This window comes from Thermobia domestica, chromosome 7 (assembly GCF_964235325.1).
Source record: "Thermobia domestica chromosome 7, izTheDome1.hap1.1, whole genome shotgun sequence".
Taxonomy (NCBI): domain Eukaryota; kingdom Metazoa; phylum Arthropoda; class Insecta; order Zygentoma; family Lepismatidae; genus Thermobia; species Thermobia domestica.
This window is the reverse complement of record NC_137460.1, coordinates 245723839-245747058: the sequence shown is the minus strand read 5'-3', so window position 1 is coordinate 245747058 and position 23220 is coordinate 245723839. Positions and strand designations below refer to the sequence as shown.

The 23220-nt window shown below is 34.9% G+C and overlaps 1 protein-coding gene across 1 annotated transcript; it reads left to right on the top strand.

Annotated features, from left to right (window-relative positions):
* The first annotated feature begins 16508 nt into the window (after positions 1 to 16508).
* Positions 16509 to 18113, top strand: LOC145689652 (E3 SUMO-protein ligase ZBED1-like). The gene has a single exon (XM_081763840.1). It carries the CDS (start codon positions 16509 to 16511, stop codon positions 18111 to 18113), a length of 1605 nt encoding a protein of 534 aa, XP_081619966.1.
* Positions 18114 to 23220: the final 5107 nt, after the last annotated feature.

The window sequence follows — 23220 nt, the reverse complement described above, 5'->3', positions numbered from 1 at the left end:
TGATGCTTGCGATTTCGCCTGTTCATTCCTATTATACCAAGTTGACGACCATAATGATATTCGAATTATTGGATTTTCGTCGCGGGTGTTCAACGCTGCAGATCGAAATTATTGTGTGACTGAATAGGAGTTTGCAGGACTGGTTGATGGTGTGATCAAATTCAAGTATTATTTAGTTGGGAATAATTTCAAAATTAGATCAAATCGTCAAGCCTTGAAGTTTAAATTACTTTGCAGACTTATGAACCAGAGAATTGCAAGTTGGGTTTTGACATTATCAAACTTGGACTTTAAACTTGAATTTGTAAAGCCAAGCCAAAATATGAGTGATTATCACTCCACATATGCTCCACACGTAGAGAAAAATCTCGTGATTCATAAAAAGCCAGTCTTGAAAGAATCACTGATGGTGGTTCTCACCGAGGTCCCATGTGAATTGCGTAGGCTAATCGCAATATTGACTGAGATGCAATCGTCCGACTTCACTTATGGCAAAATAAAGAATGGTTTAGAAGAAAAGATCGATTCACCAAAACTGTGTGGAGAACGTCATCGATATGAAATTATTAATGGAACCCTATGCAAGCGTGATCGTGATGGGGTACGCATATGTATTCCAGAAGTGCTCGTAGCTCCTCTACTGGATTATCATTAGATCGGGGACACATATCGGCCAGTATTTTATTGCCACTTCTTTCGGAATACTTTGATGGCCTAAGATGCGACCCTGCATTCGAAAGCATTGTCCTTCATGCGTTACATGTCAAAAGGCCACACTGCTATCTCCCAGGAAAACTGAATCCCGTGGTTGGAAAAATACCAAATTACCTAGTGTGTATTGATTGGTGTGGTCCTTTGGCCAGAGCTGTAGGGGGCGTAAACTACATCTTGCTGTTTTATGACGCATTTCCCAAACTGGTATGTCTCTATGCATGTAGGAAAGCATAAAGTACTGTGTTGAGGAAACTTAGGGAATTTCTGAAGCTGTGTCCCAATGTGGAACAAGTCTTGACAGACAAAGGCTCTCAATTTACAGCGGAGCAGTGGAAGAAGGAATTCTCTAGTTTAGGCATTAAACACATCATGTCGACGCAATACTATCCACAAAGAGAAATGGAGGAAGTAATGTGAAAGACAAAGTTAGAATCCTGGGAAAACACTGCTATAACAATCAGCAGATGTGGCCCAAGTACTTGTATAAGGTTGGGACATGGCTTTAACTCTGCGAAACACCTAACGACTGGGGTCTCTGCACACAAATGTCATTTCGGGCAATCCATGTCTCGAGATGTAGCAAGAATTGGTTATTCCAGAAATAGAACGGCATCATGACGTGCAGTATTACATTGATATTGCAGGTAGAAACGTAGCAAAGAATGCTGCTGCACGGAAGGAGTAATTTGACTCACACCACTGCATAGTCGAGTATGAAGTTGGAGAGTAAGTCCTGGCGACGATTTTTCCTAGGTCAGATGCATTAGCAGGTGTTTCGAAGAGATTGATGTTATTTTCAGGTCCTTGGCTTATCGTAAGCAAGTAAGGAAAAAATGTGTACACATTGGCAGTTTCCAAGGAAATAAAACTGAAAAGAAATGCCTACTTAATCAAACGCTTTGTGGATAAGGAGGATTTAGCAGTTGGTCAGGTGGATGCGAACACTAAATAGATATAGAACAAGAAAATGACGGAAAACAGCAGTATGTACACAACCAGATATGGGGAATATTATAAGAGTTAGAGTAGGACTAGGAAATGATGCCTGAAGCTAGATTTGATTAGTTAAGGAGTGAAAATATATGTTCATATCTGCTTTAGTGCTATGTAGAAATTGTAATAATATATATATTCTTCAAGAATTTGAGGTAAAATTGTATGCGTACACAGATTGTAACAAATTTAATGGAGTACGATAGCAGTCCTAACGCACACTATCAAGAAATAGGTAACACTTTATAATATAATCTTGCTTTTTTCAAATTGAGTGTTGCATATTATGTAAAATGGTTAACTTCTCTGGTAATATGACGTGTTGTAAATAGCACATTTCATATTACCATACTTCAGAAGACATTCAAGAGATGCCAGAACTATATATAGAAAACAATTCAATCTCTACTGTTCTTCAAGTGATGATACTTGTAGTAGTAATGAAAACGTTGAAATTTCTAGCGCTGACACCAATGCGCATGAAGAAACAAACAGAAGAAGAAAGATAAATACACTTATTCAACGAATCAAAACGCGGATTTTGAACTAACAGGTAAAAGTAATAATGGAAATTACAATAATAGTTTCCTTAGTTACTTTTGCTTCCTGAAAGCAGAGGAAACAGAATATGAGCTAAGAAGTACCAATGCTACTTTTGTCGTCGGTCAATTCCAAAGTTGCCATGTCATTTAGAAGAGAACCAAAAGTAAAATAATTTCTTGCTCATGAACCCAGAAGTGCAGAGAGGATAGAAACTGTGGCTTAGTTAAGTATAATGTAACTGTACTTTAAAAAAGACGAGGGACAAATTGTGCACAAAAGTGTCCTCACTTATCTTCTCCAGGTGATATTGCTATGGTTAGCTAGACATAACAAAATTTGTAAAAGCAGAGAGATTATTGTCACTAAATTTGGGAATCGCAATGTACGTACCAACAGAGCAATGCTTCTTCCTTTATCATGTAATATCTGTGAACATTTCAAGAAATCAATTGTAATAAGAATGTCAGATGACGCCATATCTCGAGCAGTAATGAGCGATGAACTGATTATTAGTTTTGTTGAACACTTATATGGAAAGCATAAGCCACAGGAAAGTAGGAATGTTATTGACAGAATGAGAAAATTAGGTAGATTTCTTCCTAAACTAAAAAGATTAATAAAAACATATTAAATTTGAAGAAAGTGGTTTATCCTTCAACGTATTCACTCGTGAGGGATAGTGTAATAGCAGTAGCTTGCTTCAACAGTCAGACAAGCAGATTTAAAATTCCAGCTTGGCCATAAATCTAGGAATGAACTTCAAAAAGTGTATTGTTATTAAAACGTACATACTTGGAGGACGTTAACAAACATGAAACAATCACAGAAGTGAATCAATTCCTTGAAATTATGGAGCTGTAATGGACAACCAAAATAACAGAAGAGCTCACTTGGCCTTACATGAAAATCAATGGGATAAACCCAAGCCAATTCCATTAGTTAGGGACATAACATTACTCAGCCAATATCTATTGAAAAGAGATCAAAAGCTTTAACTGAGTCACCATCTGCAACCATTTTCCAACAACTAACTGAAATAGCACTTTGTAGATCGTTACCTAGGTAGTTTATAACAGAAAAAAGTTGGAGATATTCAACGTGTGAAATTGGAAGATTACCTGAAAGCCTCTAAAGTGAATACTACGATCTAAGCATATACCTTGCTTCCGGAATCTGAAAAAAGTACTTGTAAAAACGTTGAAAAGCTTTGAAGTGAGAGGGAAGAAAAGTTCCCATTATTTTAACACAAGATTTGCTAAGCTAACCTTCAATTACTGGTTGGAAAAGAAAGTGTTTGTGGTATACCAGAAGAGAAGACATTTTTGTTTCCTGCTCTGACTTGCAAGAGTGGACATTATAGAGCAATGTTCTGGTACACAAATATGCTGCTAGGAGTGGGGCAAAGCTACCAAAACATATACCTCTACACCTTTTTGAAAACATGTAGCTACAATGAGTCACCTCTTAAATTTGCGTAAACATGAACTTGATGCATTAGTCATGTTCATCGGTCACCGATATTTGCATTCATAGGCAATATTACACACTGCCAAAAGAAACTATGGATCTAGCCAAAATATCCAAATTATTGTTACAGATGGATAAAATATCTGTCTTAAGAAGTCGAAATTTGGATGAAATTGAAGTAGGTGAAATTTGCGAAACTGATAATGAAACAGCAATTGATGAAGAAAGAAATGAATACTAATGTCACAGTAGTGAAAACTCAGAACTAGATTTATAAGCAACAACAAAGAGAGAAGAGAGCTGAACTATGAAACAGAAAATTCAGTTGTTTCACCAAAGATAATCGACACAATTGAGAAAAGAACCAAGAGGAAGAAAGGATCAGTGAGATGTTTGACACAAAGGTACCCATTATCTGAAAAAGAAGTCAGATTTGTAAGGAAATATTTTCGGGGATGGACTCATCTTAGTAAAGTGTCAAGAAAAGACGACATCGTGAAATATTTGAATACACATGGTAATGATGTAAACCACTGGTGGAGAGATATTTAAAAAATTGTCTATAATACAATTCTGAAAAACAAAATACTGATATATAAAGTGACATCCCTGTAACTTCAGTAAGACGTATCCATAGAAAGGATAATCATGATGTCTTACAACCTACTTCTACCATCATCCTAACGTTCGACTCCCATCTCCTTCCAAATGAAGTCAAGTTGTATTATTTAAAAAGAGATGTTCACCTTTATATACCCACCACCAAACAATGCATCATGGGATGTTATAGGTATGGACATAGGAGGACTAACTGTCATTCCAAGAAACTAACTTGTGTAAAATGTGGGCAATCACATTCTCCAGACGCTTGTACAAACCCCACCAAATGCATTAACTGTCGTAACAATCATAGAGCGGACTTTAATCAATGTCCAGAAAGAGTATGACAACAACAAATTATTACTTTAATGGCGAAGGAGAAACTATCCTTCAATGAAGCTAATTTAATAATTAAACGACCGCTACCTTTGGTTCAAAATTTTACACAAGTAGGGCCATCCCAAAATCTTCCCGGACGTTCAAATAAGTCTCTTAATACATCAGTAGATTCAGGTACCAATTTTTATACATATTCAACTGTTGTTTCCAAGACCTTTTCGAAATCGTCAGACAAATCCAGGGAGGATATTACAAGTAGCCCACCAGAGAAGAAATGGAAAAATTTTATCGAAAATACTTGTACAAACAGAGTCATCGGGAATTTAAAAAAAACACACACAGGTAAGAAACAGTCAACAAATACAGAATTAAATACAGTTACGGAACAAGCATGTTCTTCTAAACCTTAGTTGCAGAAATCACTTCCTATTAGAAAAGAAAGAAGTTTACTTTCATCCACAAGCAAGGAACCAGATTTTTTGTCAGCAAGAAGACCATTCAGTCGAACGTCTAATCAAAAACAGGAAATGGCTAGCACTACCAATCTTAATAAGGAAACAACTCAACTTTTTTCATTTAGTAACAGTGTACATAACAAATCAAAACGTTCTACTTCTCTAAATGATACGCAAAATTCTGAACAAGACGTTGACTTAAATGAATTTTTATGAACTAATTCAGCACAATTAAATACTGTCATGCAACGTTTCCCAACGATATTCCAGACATTACTCCAGAATAAGCATTATCCTAAACTCGACAACACAGAACTCATCGCATTCATGAAAGAAATTTTTTGTCTTAGATAAAAAAATGTTTGAAATTACGCATGATTTTTCTCCCCAAAAAACAGTTATTGTCTAATCATTTTCGCTCAAATACTTAACATTATCTTCATGAAAATGGCCAATGATAGACAGTTAACCATCTTACAGAGTAATACACAAAGTATTTATGGAAAAATCCATCATTTAAAATTTTTGAGTAATATATTTCAACCTGACCTTATTCTTCTTCAGGAATCTTGGTGTTACCCCTTGAATTCCATTACAAATAACAGGCTATAAGTGTGTTAACCATATCAGACAAGACTATCATGGAGGGATCACTATTGGAATTAAAAATCACTTGTCTTATCAACCATTTAATTTAATTTTACCTCCTCACCATAGCCACATCCAGTATATAGAAATACAACTCAATGATATAAAATTGGTTAATATGTATATTCCTCCAAAAGTTAAGGTAGATGTGTCTTTCTGGGAAGCGTTACTCCTCAACCACCCTCAAATAGATTACATTGGCGGAGATTTTAATATATCTCATAAAATTTTGGGAGCAAATAGAATTGATTCGGCTGGTCGTCTCTTTCTTTATATATTAAACAAATCTCCTTTTACTTTCTTAAACAATGGCTCTCCCACAAGAGTTCAGTATAATTCGTTCAGTGCACCTGACTTAACTTTGTCAAGAGTTACTCACCACATAGAGACAGAATGGACCACGTATCATCATCCATGTCATAGTGACCATTTTCCGATTATTTTCAGAACCCATAAAACTAGGTATTGTACTTCTTCCATTTGAGATAATACGTTAACTTTTAACTCCAAATTACAGCATGTATTGCAAGCGTTTAATTGGACTGTCTATAATAAAACAATTCAGGATAATTGTCTCAACCTCAGGACGGATTCGGAAATATTCAAGTTAATAAAGAAATCTGCAACGTCAGCAACTCTAGTAGAAAAGCATATAAATAAAAATAAACTTCAAGATAATAAAAAGACTAATCACCGTCAACATCATTTGAAACCTGTGTGGTGGAGTGTAGAGTGTCAAAAAAAATATTAATAAATGCATTTCGTACTTAAAAAATTTCATCAATACTAAATCCTTAGATAATTTTAGAAAATATCAAGAACAAAAGGCGTATTCCAAATTAATAATAAATAACACCAAACGCCAGCATTGGCAAGAGTTTTGTAATTCACTGACTGACAGAACTAATTCATATAAAATCTGGAAATTTTGGAAGCAATTTAAGTACAATCAAACTGAAGTCAACAATTCTTTATCAGTTTTGACAGATTATGGTATGAAAAATTTCTTATGAAACTTACTCCATGCACTGTTAATAATGATAGATTACTACTTACGAACTATTTATTTAGTAATACTAATTCCATGTTAGATAAAGACTTTTCCTTACAGAAATTACAGCTAGTACTCAACAATATAAAGAAAAACACAACGCCAGGAATTGATGGAATAAGTTTTAATCACTATAGACACCTACCTACTTCAGGCTTACAGATCCTATTGAATTATTATAACAATATCTGGAACTCTGGATCCGTACATTCACAATGGAAGAAAATTCTAATAATTCCTATACCGAAACCCAACTCCCCGGAACAATCTAACAATTTTCGACCAACCGCACTATTAACGTGCTCTTTGAAAATTTTTGAGAATCTAATCCTGAATCGACTTATATGGTATCTAGAACACAATCAAATCTTTCCGCCCAACATAACAGGATTCAGGAAGAATTATTCAACGTTTGATGCTCTGACTCTTTTCATCATAGATATCTACAAATCATTTCATTCAAAACAACATCTCCTAGCAGTTTTTCTAGACATACAAGGTGCATATCATAATGTGAATTTAGATATATTAATACGGAAGTTACACCTCATAAAGAATCCCGGAAAAATGATCAGGATTATTCATAACTCGCTAATCAACAGGAACATATTTATTAAAATCCAAAACACCTACTCCCCTCCTCGAGAAACGTCTCTTGAGCTACTTCAAGGTAGTAAGCTTACTCCCATTTTATTTAATATTTACATTTTAGATTTAATGATTAAAGATTGGTCACCCTGCCAAATAATAAGTTTTGCAGATGACACACTAGTAACCCTGCAATCCAAGAATATAAATGAAAGCATATCTACGCTGTAACAACACTTATCATTAATAAATACTTGGATGACCCAAAATAGTTTCGATCTCAATTGGAATAAAACTAAATTTGTAATATTCAATAGAAAGAGAAGCTACAACCAATATAATTTACAAATTCACCAAACAAGAATTAATTCAGTAAACTCTTTTAAATACCTTGGCATAATATTGGACAAAAAAAACTAACTTGGGTAAACCATATTACACATCTGCAAGAAGAAGCTATGAAATATCATAAGTTGTTAAGATGTTTGTCATCCAAAAAGTGGGGAACAAACCCTTCTTCTCTGGTAACGATTTTAAAACAAGGATTTCTAGCAAAGGTGTTTTATGGCATTATCTTCATGACGTTTAATCATTCTCAGCTAAACAAATTGGAACAAAATATTTACTCTTTGGCAAAGTTGATATTTGCGCAACCTTCATTTTCCCCAAAACAGGCCTTACTCAACGAAATTGGTTGTACACCATTGCATTTACTTATAATGGAAAAAGCACTTCATTTTATTTTAAATGCAATGGGCAAATCATGTTCACCAATAATTACAAAACTCCACGACCTAGACATTCTTTTGAGCAAAAGGAATATTCCTTACAAAAAGAAAACACCCTGGTTTTTTAAAGCATATTGTAATTTAAAAACCATAGGCAGTCACATTCAAATGGTACCATTTATCAGTTGTTATGTTTGGAATTGTCAGACTAACTTAACTATAATAACACCCAAAATTCCTAACTTCTTAAAAGTTCATCATCCAGACTTAAGAAAATCTATATATAAAAATGTTTGGAAAAATACTTTGAATTACATAGATAAGAATACTCTATTAGTTTACACGGACGCATCAAAATATCCGAATTTACATGTTGAAGCGGCTTTCTATATTCCTGAACAAAAACTCTTGGAAAAATTTAAATTACCAACGTTCACATCCATATACGACGGAGAAGCATTCGCAATACGTCAAACGTTACTTTACATCAAAAGAAAAAACATAAAAAACTCGGCCATATGCACAGATTCTCTAAGTGTGTTACAATCTCTACAAGCCACCCATTGAAATAAATATACATCGTGTACAATTTTAAACATTAAATTTTTATATTCAACGATGGTCATAAATAAATTCAAGATAACATTCATCTTCAGCAAGGCCCACGAAGACATAGCTAATAACCTTAATATTATTGACTCAGCTGCTAAACGAGCTTGTAAAGAAGAAAAGATCTCAAATATTAAGTTGGCTTCAATTACTTTCAAATATCTGATAACCAAATATATCACAGAAGAATCTCATAAGTGGCTATCTAATACTGACTCAAAAGCTGGAAGTAAATATTTTTTGAATTGTTGTTATTATCCATTATTATGCAAATGTGTAGCTACACTTGAAGCAAGGTGTTACGATAAATTAATTTTTGTTTTGTATTAATATGGTATATTGCAAAAACTCGAAGTTCTAAAACAAACTAGTTATTCGTACTCATATTTATATATAAAATACATATTGCTCTTGTAACTTTCATGAAGTTTGCAAACCTGAATGTCCTGTAATATACTATTATTTGGCTGACTGTTTCAAATTTTAAATACAACCATGTTTTTTCTTGTTATTTTATCATTTGCAAGTACATACATCTAAAGAGAACTAAGTAACATTACCTATATACAATTCAGAGATCTAAATTTTGTATAGAATTTTTATTTTATGATTCTATAATGCATAAGGAATTTTTAAATACATTTATATATTAAAAACACACTGATTACATTGCACAACACTATTTCTTCTGTAAAGTAATATGCGTTTCTGAATTTTTTTTTTCCTGTTGAATTCGAAAATATACGTAGTTTTCCCATATCAGGTCTCAATTTGAGGAAATTCATAAATTTTGGGGGAAGAAAATGGAGCAAAAACGGGAAAATTTTACAAAATCTCGAAACATTGATTTTCAAGTCATTTACTGTAAGAGTAATATTTTTTATCTTGTGTTTACAATACTTGTAGTTAACATAAACATCATACATGTGTTTGTAATTCTTACCAGTAGTTTGCGTCTTTAGAGCGAGACTCTAACTTCTACTTCGTGATGAAATATAACATTTGTTCGTTATCGGGAACCGAATGAAGTTGCACTCGGCAACATTGCGAAACATATTGACTGTAGAGAAAGAACCGCACAAAATCAGGGGCGGCGCACACAGATTCTAAAGCAGACGAACTATGACGAACACGTGTAACGTCATGGGGTAAGCACAGCCAAGCCCTCATTAAGCCGACCAGCTGCTTAGAGAGTTTTAATTCGATTTTGATGTTAGGGGGCGCGGTGGCTCAGTGGTAGAGCGTTCACCTCTGGTGCTTGGGGTCCCGGGTTCGATCCCAGCTCCCGCCAAGTGAACTTTGTGGTGGACAAACACCGTGCTCGTGGGTTTTCTCGGGGTTCTCCCGTTTCCTCCCACTTTCTTCATTCCACCATTTCACTCATCTCTCATCATCACCGTCTCCTTTAGCCTAACCGGCATAACGGTGGGACGTAAAACTCAAAGATTTCATTTCATTTTCGATTTTGATGTTAAGAAAAATTGCATGAAAGTAGTAAATAGCCTCAATGATAAAATATCGCACATATTCCTTTCTTGAATCTGATTTCATATGAATATCTAACACTATGGCCTATGGAACCCGTGGTTTCAATGCCACGTTCACAAAAGCTCTCCACTGACTTCTATCCTTAGCCAATTGCATCCAGTTTCTACTTTGTATTCTTATCTCTGCGAGATCCATCTTAATATTGTCCTTCCATCTGGGCCTAGGTCTTCCTAATGGTCTTCCAGTCAAGGCTTTGAAAGCGTTTCCACCTGCTTCCATTCTAGAGCTGCCCACCTAAGCCTCCTACATTTGATGGCCCTAACAATGTTGGGTGAACCGTATAAATTACGTAGTTCCCCGTTATGAAGTTTCCGCCATTCCACATTCCCGTTCCTCTTGGGTCCGAATATTCGTCTAAGGATCTTGTTCTCAAATACTTTGTCTATGTTCTTCCCTCAGAGTAAGCGACCATATTTCGCAATCATACAGAACAACAGGCATGGTTATCGTTTTATATATTTTAAGCTTCAAATTGCTCGACAGAATTCGCGAAAACAAGAGATTTTGAACTGAATAGTAACACGAATTCTGGGTTTTTAATCAACATTTAATTGGTTCGTGAATATGATTTTCGTCTGTTAATATTGATCCTAGATATTTAAAAATATCCACTTTATCAAAAGTATTATTTAATATTTTAACGCATCGATAGTTTGCCGTATTACGGTCCCGACGCACATCCATGTATTTAGTTTTCTCTGCATTTCTTTCTATTATTCTCCTATCATCCCCTATTAAATTTACATCATCAGCATATGCCATAACCTGATGAATACCGTTCAACTCTAGGCCCTGGTTACTATCTTTGATTTTCCTTATAGCGTATTCCAGAACAAAGTGGAATAATAATAGCGACAATGCACATTCTTGTTTCAGGCGATTTTCGACGTGAAAGCTCGTAGAAAAAATTTTCCTACCCTAACTTTACTTTGGGATTCACTTAAACATATCTTAATCAATCTAATTAGCTTTTTCAGTATTCCAAATTATGTAAGAACGTTTTATAATGTTTCTCGCCTAACCGAGTCGTAGACCTTTCTAAAATCAATAAATAGTTGATGTACGTCATGCATCCGTTTTCTATATGAATATCTTTCCCTCACTTTTCCTTAAAAAAAATAAAGGAAAAGAGGAAGAGAAGAAAGTACCATATCTGTACATTGTGTGTTACGTACGGGTCGTAAATGTTCGAAATAAAAAGTTAATATTTCGGAGTGGGAAATTCACCTGTTATAAAATTAGCCCACCCCCGCCTCCATTTTTCGCATTCTACAATGAAAAATAAATATTATTCGGTACTTTCTTCTTCAATTCGTGGTAGATGGTGCCGTAATCAATGGAAACTTGTTGTAATAAAGGTATCTTCAATTGGGAACTCCCAGGTTGTAAATTTAGAATAGACATAACGTGATTTGACTTGGCAATTGAAGTCTAGAAATCCATTTCTGGAATGAGGCTATATGAGACCGGGAGCATCATTTCAGACTTTGCTGGGAAAGACCATATATATATATATATATATATATATATATATATATATATATATATTTGTGTGTGTGTGTAATTTCACATTTTTCATTCATATATTACTATATATTACTGTTCTATCGATGAAATGCATATAAATCTAAACTGAGGGGCGAAATTGCCCCCTGGAGGCCCAAATGGCACCCTTGGATCAACTGTTTAAGATTTAATCCGAATCATCTGTAATCATTTAAATTTCTAAGGCACTCCCATCTGGAATCGAACCTTCGTGTAGCACCGGCGCATCCTAGCCACTAGACCAGCAAGTACGGCATACCATAATTTGAAGGGGCATCATTAGGGCTGTGCGATATCCGGTTTTGAATATCGAACTTCGATATCGACCAAACATCGAAAGTCGATCGAAATATCGAAGGTTTGATAATATATCGGTCGATAATATCGAAAAATATCGAAGAAAAATGCTATGGATATTAGAAGGTAGGGCATGACAGTGCTTGCTTCTTAGCTTTCCAGCCACTTTCAGGGCCAGTTCTAATAAAATCTCTTGATATCTCTTAACCGTCAGAAAAGGCAACGGGATGATACAACCGATCACAGTACTAATGTGTTATTTTGGGTAAAGGTAGCGCTCAGCGCTACTGCCGCGACATCTTTCTAACTTATCTGACGGTTATAGATATCAAGGGATTGTAGGACGGGATCGCGGTAATAGAAATGCTGTTAGATTTATCTTCCCTCCCTTCACAAACACACTTCAAAGGGCAAAAGAGAAGCAAAATATTACCGGAGTGGGGAACTGCATTTGTTAAACCTTTTATTCTTTAGTAGGGAGATTGTTTACTGATAACGAGAATCGATTCTTTTAAAACTATAGCAGTACTACTAAAAAGAGACTCGTTGTTTCTTGTTTTATTTTTATTTTTTTCTCTCGACCATGATGAAAGAATATGTAATAAAAACACTGGGTATTTAAAGCCCAAGTTGTTTCTTCGCTCTTTTTTCTTGTTGTTGCACAAAAAAGTCATGAAACAAACACTCTTTTACCTCCCTCCACGTGATAAAAACTTTTGCTTTTCTTCCACATAAATATATGAAATAAGCCTCTCTACGTTTCTTAACAAATGCAATACCGCATCTGATTGACTTTTATAGTTGTTAAATTCACGACGAAAAAAAGTGCGGGGTCCTTCATGGTTATCAGCATGATTATCAGCGCTGTATTTAAGCACTGCTTGTCTTTAGCCTTATGGAGGGGAGAGACAAGTTTAACATTTGCAGCAAAGGTGGAAACCTCTCTCTATGAAGCAAATCAATATCATTACTATTCTTTGCCACATAGGGCATTTTGCTTCTGTGTGGGGAATAAGACATGTAGATTACAATACAACTTCAGAATCCGGTTTAACATTTTGGCTTCAACTCGATTGTTGTATGATTTAATTTGTCTCTGCCAACTTGATTAAAGGCTACCTAATGCAAAACAGTGATTTTTTAATGTACAAATTGTTTGTCGGCGCCTACACCTTTGTTTCTTTATTTTAAAGAAGAAAGTGCGTAAATTTGGTAACCGTGACAATCTTCTCTGTGATTGTTGTTGGATCTCACACAGTTGTGTTGTGACTGAAATGCCATACCAGTAGTTACTATTTGGAACGAGAGGCAGGGATCATAAAAATGGCTGAAGAAAACGCAGATTGTGGTAGTTCAACAGGAAAAAGAAATGCATCTCTGGAAATATTTTGAAAAATGGACAGATACTAAATATGGTGGACCTTGTGTGCGATTTTCAAAATGTTTAGTGACTGTGTCTCACAAATGTGGAAATACTTCTAACATGAAGTCACACCTGCGTGTACATCACCCGCGCCAATATTCTGAGCTTCAAAAAGCGAATCGGTTAATTCTGGATGTATCTGCTGAAGATGAAGAAGTCTCTTCTGGAGATACAGGTTATTCAGAAAGAGAACAGCAGGGTGCAGATTTGAGGTATGAATAATTTATATATATATATATATATATATATATATATATATATATATATATATATATATATATATTTCTTATGTTTTCATCGTAGTGTGTTACAAAAGCTTTCCTCATTCTCGATCATAGGCACATTGCGTGAGCACCCTGACTTTAACTGATTGCTCTAGGATTAATTTACACATCAGATGATGTCTAAAAAAGTACTGTCTTTGTCGTTGATCCATCGCATGCGTTAATAATAAAGACAACATATCAATATAGTCCAATCACGATTGGTTGTCAACATAAACGGTTTCTTTACAATTTCTGAATGCATAAGATGTACAGAAGCTAACCAGCAATGCATTGCCTGCGGTGTTCAGATATCTATGATGTTTCATTCCTGTCAAATCGTTTAATACAGGACAAAGGTATGCATGGTGTAGCTCCGGAACACCTCCAGATATTAATGGAAAGCACACGGATAATGTACATTAAAACGGATAATACAAACAAAACATACATAGAATTGGCAGAACCATTTGAAGTAAATCTTCCTACGTTCCATAACTTTTCTGGTATTTTGTAAAAAAAAATTATTTCATTCGTTTATCTATGTAGTTATTTATTGAGTGCTTTTATTTATTTATTTATTGACATTTTACTTACTTTTATCTGCATTTGCTGTTTTTCAATTACTTGCAAGCAAAACTATGTTCGTTTTCATGAGTTTGATTTCTTTAAGAAGAGGGTTTTAAATTAAAAAGCTTTCCAACGAGGTAGGTATTTTTCATGTCACTGTCATAATTAAGGGAATTTCTAGGACCGTCATCGTAAAGGTATACGCTTTTCGTAAAATCACTGTTGGTTAACAAAGAAAGGTCCGCGATTTTATAGTAGCATCAGTTTTACTTTTTGGGAACATGGTTACAAATTTTCTTTGAACTGTAGGTAATATAGAAATATATGTCCCAAAGGATCAGAGGGTGGTGGTGCATATGGAGGCCCTCTGGCTCCTCTCCTATTAGTTTCCTGTCACCGGCGGAAGTTAGCCAAAAAAATGAAAACTAAAAAGACCACCTAAAGGCGAGAGAAATGGTGCTCCCTCGAAACGTTATGTGACAGCAGCAGTAGTAAAATAAAGAATGGATAATGTTCCATATCATTTTCATGCTGGGAATAATCGAAATATTAATTTATAGTCCATCGAGTAACAGAACCAGTCGCTACAAGATCAGTATAACCTTTTGACTTTGTATTTAAATTGATAGACTTGTACGTTGGCACACATGTGGTAGCGACTATATTTTCATTGTTTTGGTTAGAATAGTGTTGATCACTGATCAGTATGTGATGCTTGCTGATGTCTTGAAAATAATGTATAAGACTATTTGCAGATCAGAATCTGGACAATAATTTGTTACATGTTATCAGTTTTCCTCCACTCCAAAAGGACCCCGCAAAATAATTCGGTCAAAAATAAAGAGTAAAGTAGTGAAGCGTTATTATGCCCAAATTATAGGGGGTACCTAGCCACATTATACGTTCCTTCGATTTCTACTGCTTTGCTGTGGTTTGACTGTGACAAAAGTTTTTAAGAAAAAATAAAATTGGTGTTTAGCTTAAATTTGGAGTAATTGGCATTCGAATTTGCCGTTCATTTCATAAAATTCGAAGTACAAAGTATTAGTGTAAGTCGGGACAGGGCTGAATATTTTACAAACTGCTTATGCGACAGAGTGAAATCAAATACTATCAATGATGGGACAAGGGAGAAACATTATGACGTTATGATCGTCATCTGCCATCTTTGTGGCGAACATATTGGATTCAACGTTATTTCAATTAAGAACATTGCCATGTCATATATCGAATGACACCCTCTTTTAACGAGAAATTGAATGGTGCAATTCATTTTACAAATTGCTATAATTGTGTTTCAGCTACCTTAACGTACCATAACATGGTTAGTAAGTGAAACACGTTACAGTTATCATAAAACGAACTGCTATATTCGATTTTTCATTAAAAGAGGGTGTCATTTGAAATATTACATGACAATGTTCTTATTTGAAATATCGTTGAATCCAATATGGTCGCCACCAAGGTGGTGGACGACGACCGTAACTCGTCATAATGTTTCTACCTTGTCCCATCATTGATACCATTTGACTTCATTCTGTTGCATAAGCAGTTCGTAAAATATTCAGCTCTGCATGTCGAATTTGATGAAAATGAACGCCAAATTCGAATGCCCATTATTCCAAATTTGAGCACCAATTTTATTTTTTCTTAAAAACATTCCCCACAGCTAAACAGCCAGGGGACAGCCAAACCACTGCAAAGCTGGAGAAATAGAAGGAACTACAATGTGGCCAGAATCCCCCTATAATTTGGGCATAATAACGGTTTCACTATATCACTTCTCATTTTTAACCGAATTCTCTTGCGGGTACTTTAGTGTAGTGGAATTACAAGTAACATTTCCGAAACCTCCCTCCTACCCAAATTCCAGCCTAAATATATTATTTTATGAAAGATATGTGCAGATTTAAACATGCATGTAGCAAAATTAATCATTTCCATGTTTTGCTTACAGAAAAATTTCATCGTCTTGTTCTTCTGGTTCTCATCAATCAAATGCATTGGGCAGAGGATAAGAGTTCATTTCCACAGTTAAAACAACGTACACTTCAACATTACCGACCACTGGACTCAAGAACACAGGAGAGGTGTACACGGGGCGTGGCCTATTTCATTGCTACAGAAATGCAACCATGTAGTACTGTGGATAAGCCAGGTTTTCCTTACATGGTAAAGTGTCTACAACCTGGTTTTGAATGTCCAGGGCGACGATCTATGACAGACACTTACATTCCAAGACTTTATGAAGAAACAAAAAATCACGTGACAAGGTTAATGAAAGAAGCGATGTCAGTAGCTTTAACTACTGACACATGGACCACTCCTGCGAAAAATCCTTTCATCTCATTGACTTCACACTTTGTCAGTGACAACTGGGAACTACTAAGTGTGTGCCTTAATTGTTCACTCCTTGATATTGATCACACGGCAGTAAACCTAAAGGATGCCCTATTAAGTGCACTCGATGACTGGGGGAAAGCTACAGCATCTATTGTTGCATTTACCACAGACAACGCAGCTAATATTCTTTCAGCAATGAAGTTAATGAAATTTAACCACATTAGCTGTTTCGGTCACACACTTCAAATAGGAATTGAAAAGATCTTGAAAGAGGAACCACTATCTAGTGTGATCATTAAGCGTAAGAAGATAAAGACAACACTTTCATTATCTTCCAAACTGAGAAGAGATTTCAAAAATGTCATGGAAAGTTTGAGCAAACAACCAAGACTACTTTCAGCAGCTGTACCTACTCGTTGTTGGTGCACTCTGAACCTTCTGGAAGCTGTAGAATCTCAGTACAGTGGGTTAGTGGAGCTCTTCAGTTCATATTATAAGGGCAAATACAGTTACATGCTGCTTGATCCTTCAGAGTTGAAACTGCTGAAGAAAGTTATAGCACTTTTGAAACCATTAGAGGAAATGTCTCAGCTCATGAGTGGAGATTCATATTTCACAGGAAGTACAATCCTTTTACTTCTGTCGATAATTGAAGAATCTGATGATGCGGAAGTGTCTGGTGGTTCAGCTGATGAAAATAGAAGTCCACCTGGCATCGAATTGGATGCAAGACCAACAGCTGAGTATCCATTGATACCAGAACTCAAGCAACATGTCCTTTCCGCTCTGAAGAAAAGGTACAGTGATGTAAGTGAAAATGAACCTGAAGATTTGAAACCTCCATGTAAACTGCAGCAAATGAGCTCGTTTTTAGACGTCCGTTTCAGAGAAACTTACCTGAATGAAAACGAAATGTCTTCGGTGAGATCAGCAATAATTGACGAGCTTTCTCCAGATTCATCAGCCAATGAATCAAACACCATGGAGGTACTTCCGACATGTGAAAAGCGTTCAGAAAAACAACTGTCTGGATTTGAGGCAGTGTTTGCCAAAAGAAAGAAGGAACACCAGTATCGGAAAACTCCTAAGGATGAAATTGTAGAATATATTGATCACTATCTAAAAATGCCACAGCCCTGTATGAATGACGATCCTCTTATTTGGTGGCGTAATCACCAGTCAGTTCTGTCACACTTGAGCAAACTCGCTAAAAAATATTTGTGTGTACCAGGTACCAGCGTTCCATCTGAGCGTGTTTTCAGTAGTGGAGAAAATGTAACAGACAACCGAACTGCTCTTACTGGGTTTCATGCTGAGCAGTTGATTTTTCTCGCAATGAACAAAAAATTTGTTCCCCAGTGCTTAATGATTAAAGGTTTATTCAAGTAACAACAAATCCAATTGGATGTAAATAAGTTATCCAGTTCTAAAGAAATATAAAATATGAGAAGTACATTTAGATTAAAAGTCAAATATTCAAATGTTTAGATGTAAATCGTCTACTCTAATTTAGGCATTTTTGAAAGGTTCAGAAATGTTAGTGAAAGATGAAAAAAATTGTGCTTTTAATTCAATACATTTTAAAACAGCATTGTATCTCGGTATTTATCATTAGTGGCGTTGATGTTCAATTGTTCTTGGTTATTTCAGAAATATTTGTTTTGCTGTAGTTCTTAACCAATTGTACTGATAATGATGGTGGACATTATAATGTTAAGTCTGTGAAGGGCGTATCAGTATTCTCTGTGTCTTAATATATTTACTTTAAGTGAAGGCTGCAGTAGTGAATTATTGGGCCATTTTTAGAAATGTTATTAAGAAGAAATGTTGGCATTTATTTGGGTATAACAAACTGCAATACAAACTAGACATGAAAGCATTTACTTATTTGTGAATTTTAGTCATCAGACAGAAAACAAATTTGCACGGAAAAGAAAAAAATGTTTCACCAAAACTTACTGTCCAAAAATAACATCTTGCGTATGACTGCCTATTTTACATTACACGCTCACTATGCTTCTTCCTAACGTAATTTATTATTCTTTGCAGGATATATTGGGGAAATTCTTGCAACTTCATTCTGAATGCAACGTTTTAGTTCTGGAATTTTATGTGGTGCAGTAACTTTGAACACAATTTCAGATGCTTCCTAAGCAAAAATCACTTCCCGCAAGATCGGGTGAAGTGGGATGTTCCGTAATCTAGTGATAACATGGTTTTCCTAGATATGTTGCAGAGAGTAACGTGTGACTTTAGGAAGAGACTTACTGAGAGTGTAGTGCAAAATGGCGGTCATTGGCAGATGTTATTTTTGGACAGTAACTTTTTGATGCAAGATTGTTTCCTGTCTGGTGACTTAAATTAACAAATAAGTAAATGCTTTCATATCTAGTTTATATTCCAGTTTGTTATACCCAAATAAATTTCATCATTCCTTCTTAATAACGTTTTTAAAAAGGCTCGATTAATTGTCATACCCTATAAGTAAAATTATACACTTTATGGATATACTGACATACAAGTCTATATTACATCACTAATTTCTTTAAGCAGAACTGATTGAATTATTTGGTATATAGTAAAATGTAGCTATCATTTTTATAAATATTAAAATATTTGTTTTTTGAAGTTGTGAACACGTCATAACATATTTTGAATATAGCAAATATGATAATTGTATGATGCTTTACAAAATAAAAATTGGTAAGGTTTTATTACCTACTCTTAAAAAAGAATTGAAATATTATCAGGTTTACAAAAACATGTTAAATTTCAGAAGAGTACTGTGTAATTTTTAAAGATAGCACTGTAACATTTAAGTAAGACTTCGCTTATCCAGTCCGGTGGTATAACATTGTTTTTTTTCTTCTTTTTTAATGAGATTTGTGTAAGGAAGAGAAAGTTAATCTTAATTCCTATTTAGTGCGTTTTGAGCATTTACTTAAATTCTTATTACTATCACGATGGTGAGAATTATTTTTACGAAAATCTCATTTTCTCTTGTATATTCACTTCAATAAGTTTCCTGTTCACCTGTTATACTCATTTGTAAGAAACAAAGATTCGTAGTATGTATACTATAAACGTATCTGTGCAAGTTTAGTTGTAGTTCACGTAATTTTTGCCTTTCCGACGACATAAGAGTAGTAGTATGTAGAAACTGTATAAATATATCTGGAATATTGTATAAATATGTCTATTCTATCCAATTATACCAGAGTTTATAAACACAGCAGGTACCCATTATTCAGCTCTTTTCCTGTTACACAATGTTGTATTTGAACGGCTCAGCGCCACAGATGACTGACTAACATCAAGGAAGTTTCGAGAAAACTAAGGATAAGGCTTGCAGATTATATGCCCCTTATGGATCGCCACATTTTCTCGATTCTGGCATCATGTTGACTATATTGTTTGGGCTTTGATCATGTGTTTCAGTATAAAACTCAAAATATGCCTTGATATCAGTTATTGATCTGCGGCGCTCAGCCATCTATTTACGGGCAAACTGCACGCAACATTTTTATGTTTATTTTTTGTAATTAAAACATGTTTTCTAGTAATTATGGAGACCACCTCCATTATCAAAATATCGAATGGTATCGAAGAATCGAAATATCGAAGTATATCGAAATATAGAAAAATATCGAAGTATCGATATATCGATTTTGATATTTACAAAATATCGACATTTCGATATTCACAAAATATCGATCGATATATCGAAGTATCGCACATCCCTAGGCACCATATGCTATTGATTTTGCGATTTCTAACATGAATTTTGATTCCACGTAGGAGCTCAGTGGTTTAGAGTATATGTAATGCTGCAGCTCCCTGTCTCATATAGTCTCGATGCTGAAAGGGGCGCTAAACCCAAAATCAAATCTAATATGACGAACATGTTTTAAAGTAACTTCGGTGATTGTAGACCCTACAGTTTTCTATCGTGCTTTTATTTGCTATGTGTAGACAACACTGTTAGAAAGTGCGAATCTTAGATATAACATATTATGGAAACTCAGTGCGGAGGGCTGCTTGGTAGAGACAGCATTGTTTGTTTTAAGGAGATGAAGAAAGCTAAACTTTGTGGGAGACAAATTTATTTATCCATTTTATTTAGTAGCACGCATTTTGACTTATATTATCGTAAGTTAAGAGGACAGTTCCATCTGTGTTATTTTGTCCTTGGTTTGGGCTGTCGGAAAAGGATAATAAGGTTATCGAGCGTAAATGCACAATGACTGACGGGGGGACTAGATCTGTAGTGCTCCAGGTTTACACTCCACACTACAGACATCAATTTATGTCATAATTTAATTTAATTTTTCTCCACACATTATGTAACTTTATTTTTGTATTTAATGCTCTAATTTAGTGTGTATAATAGCACTCTGTATTGTAAATCTGAGCCCAAAAGCATATTTCTTTATATGGCGAAAAGGCCTAAATCTGGCACCTGAACAGAAAGAAAAAGAAAATTTAAGAATTAAGAATACAAAAGATTTCAAAAACAAACTAAGGACCTTAACCTAGAGTGGAGGAACATGGCGTCGATATATTCGACACACGTTGTGTTCGTCTAATAGTTAAATATGTTTACTCTTAATCATCGACTCAACTCAGTGTAACTTGTTGTTTTCACACTTATTGTTTATAGAAAATCATTTCGAATTACTGCACAGACAATAATAGAGTGCATAAAATTCGGTGAATATATCTGGAATATTCCAGTCTACTTTTTGGTAAGAACATTCCTTTTTTCTTACATATATTAGTGCTTTAATTAGTGTTCTGACTGTAATAACACCTTCGTTCCAAGTTGTGTTTGGTATGTGTTATTATCTACTATGGTTAACTATGTTTGTGCTAAATAAATATACATAAATACATAATGATCAGTAAGGTTGAAATAGAAGATACAGGATCGAATGTTCTAGATGAACATGAATCCATGATTATTTCACAAGAGAATGAACAGATATTGAATACTAATAATAAACAACCAAATCTAAGAATTTATTCTTCAGAAGAAGGTCTCCAGAATAAAAAAAAACTTCTTTCAAGAGCTTAAAAGATATTAATAATACCACTACGATAGGTATCAATAAATATGGTTCACAGCATTTGGCACCTTATTATGTTTTCGTCAAATCTAATACAGATGAATTAGGTAAAAAGCACATCATGGCAATTGGTAAAAGATTACATCTTGCAGATATATCAGGTAATCAAAGTGTGGACAAAATCGGAAGAAATTTAATGAAAATATAATTTCGATCGGGTGAGGAAGCCAATTCCTTTTTAGAACATGAAATCTTATCTCAAAATAACTGGTCTGCATTCATTCCGAATCATCTCATCTACACGATGGGAGTAATTCATGGTATAGAAACAGACATAGAAATGTCGGACTTATTAAACGATATTAAATGTGACTCTACAGTTACGTCAGCCAGACGTATCTACAAAACTTCTACGGGTGAACTACAACCCACTTCCACAGTCATTTTGACATTTGATGCATAGCAACTTCCCAATGATATAAAGTTATATTAAACGCTCGGTTCACATATATATACCGGCTATCAGACAATGTATCTCAGGATGCAATAAATTCGGGCATCGTAAGAATAATTGTAGATTAAATAAAGTTTTATGTATAAAATGTGGTGCTCCACATTCGTCAGAAACATGTAACAACCCTCTTCACTGTATCAATTGTAATGGAAATCATTCAGCAGATTTTAAAGAGTGTCCGGAGAGAATCAGACAAGGTAAAATCATGGAACTAATGGCAAAAGAAAAAAAAATATTTTAATGAAGCGAACGCTATTTTCAAAAAAAAAATTCAATCTTCATTAATACAAACTCTAATCAAGATCACTCTATCGTCAACCTCCGATCAACAGAAGGGTATAATTCAAACACGAGTCATACAACTTATGCATCTTTGTTCAATATAGATCACATGCCTCCTTTGGTATCTCCTACTTCGAAACAAATTACCCCAAGAATTCATGTGATAAGAGATCCTCCTAGCTCCCCACCGGAGAAGAGACGCAAAAGTCAATTGGAATTGACTCCATGGAACTCTTCTAAATCGACTTCATATCAAGTTAAGGGGAAATTTCTAAACAAAAATACAAAATTTAACTCTACCTTTTCAACAAATGATGAGTCTAATAAGATAACAATACCTCCAGAGGAAAAAGATATGACATATAAAAAAGCTGATAACCTTCTTCCACATAATTATAATTCATACACGTCAAGGAGAAAAGTGGCTTCTACGATTCCGGAATGTTCAGGAAAACATAACTTCGACATTGAGGATGCGAAAGGTATAGATAGAAAAATACCTCTTAAATTAGAGCACCCGGAGACAACTCCTATACAATTATCCGGAAAGGTTAAAGAATCTATGACAACTTCATTATTTAAACCACAAGATCAACAAAAGGTCAGAGAAGAGATTAGAAAAATAGTTATTACA

Coding starts and splice junctions, on each gene's coding strand:
- LOC145689652 (XM_081763840.1), top strand. CDS start 16,509: ATGCAACCATGTAGTACTGTGGATAAGCCAGGTTTTCCTTACATGGTA.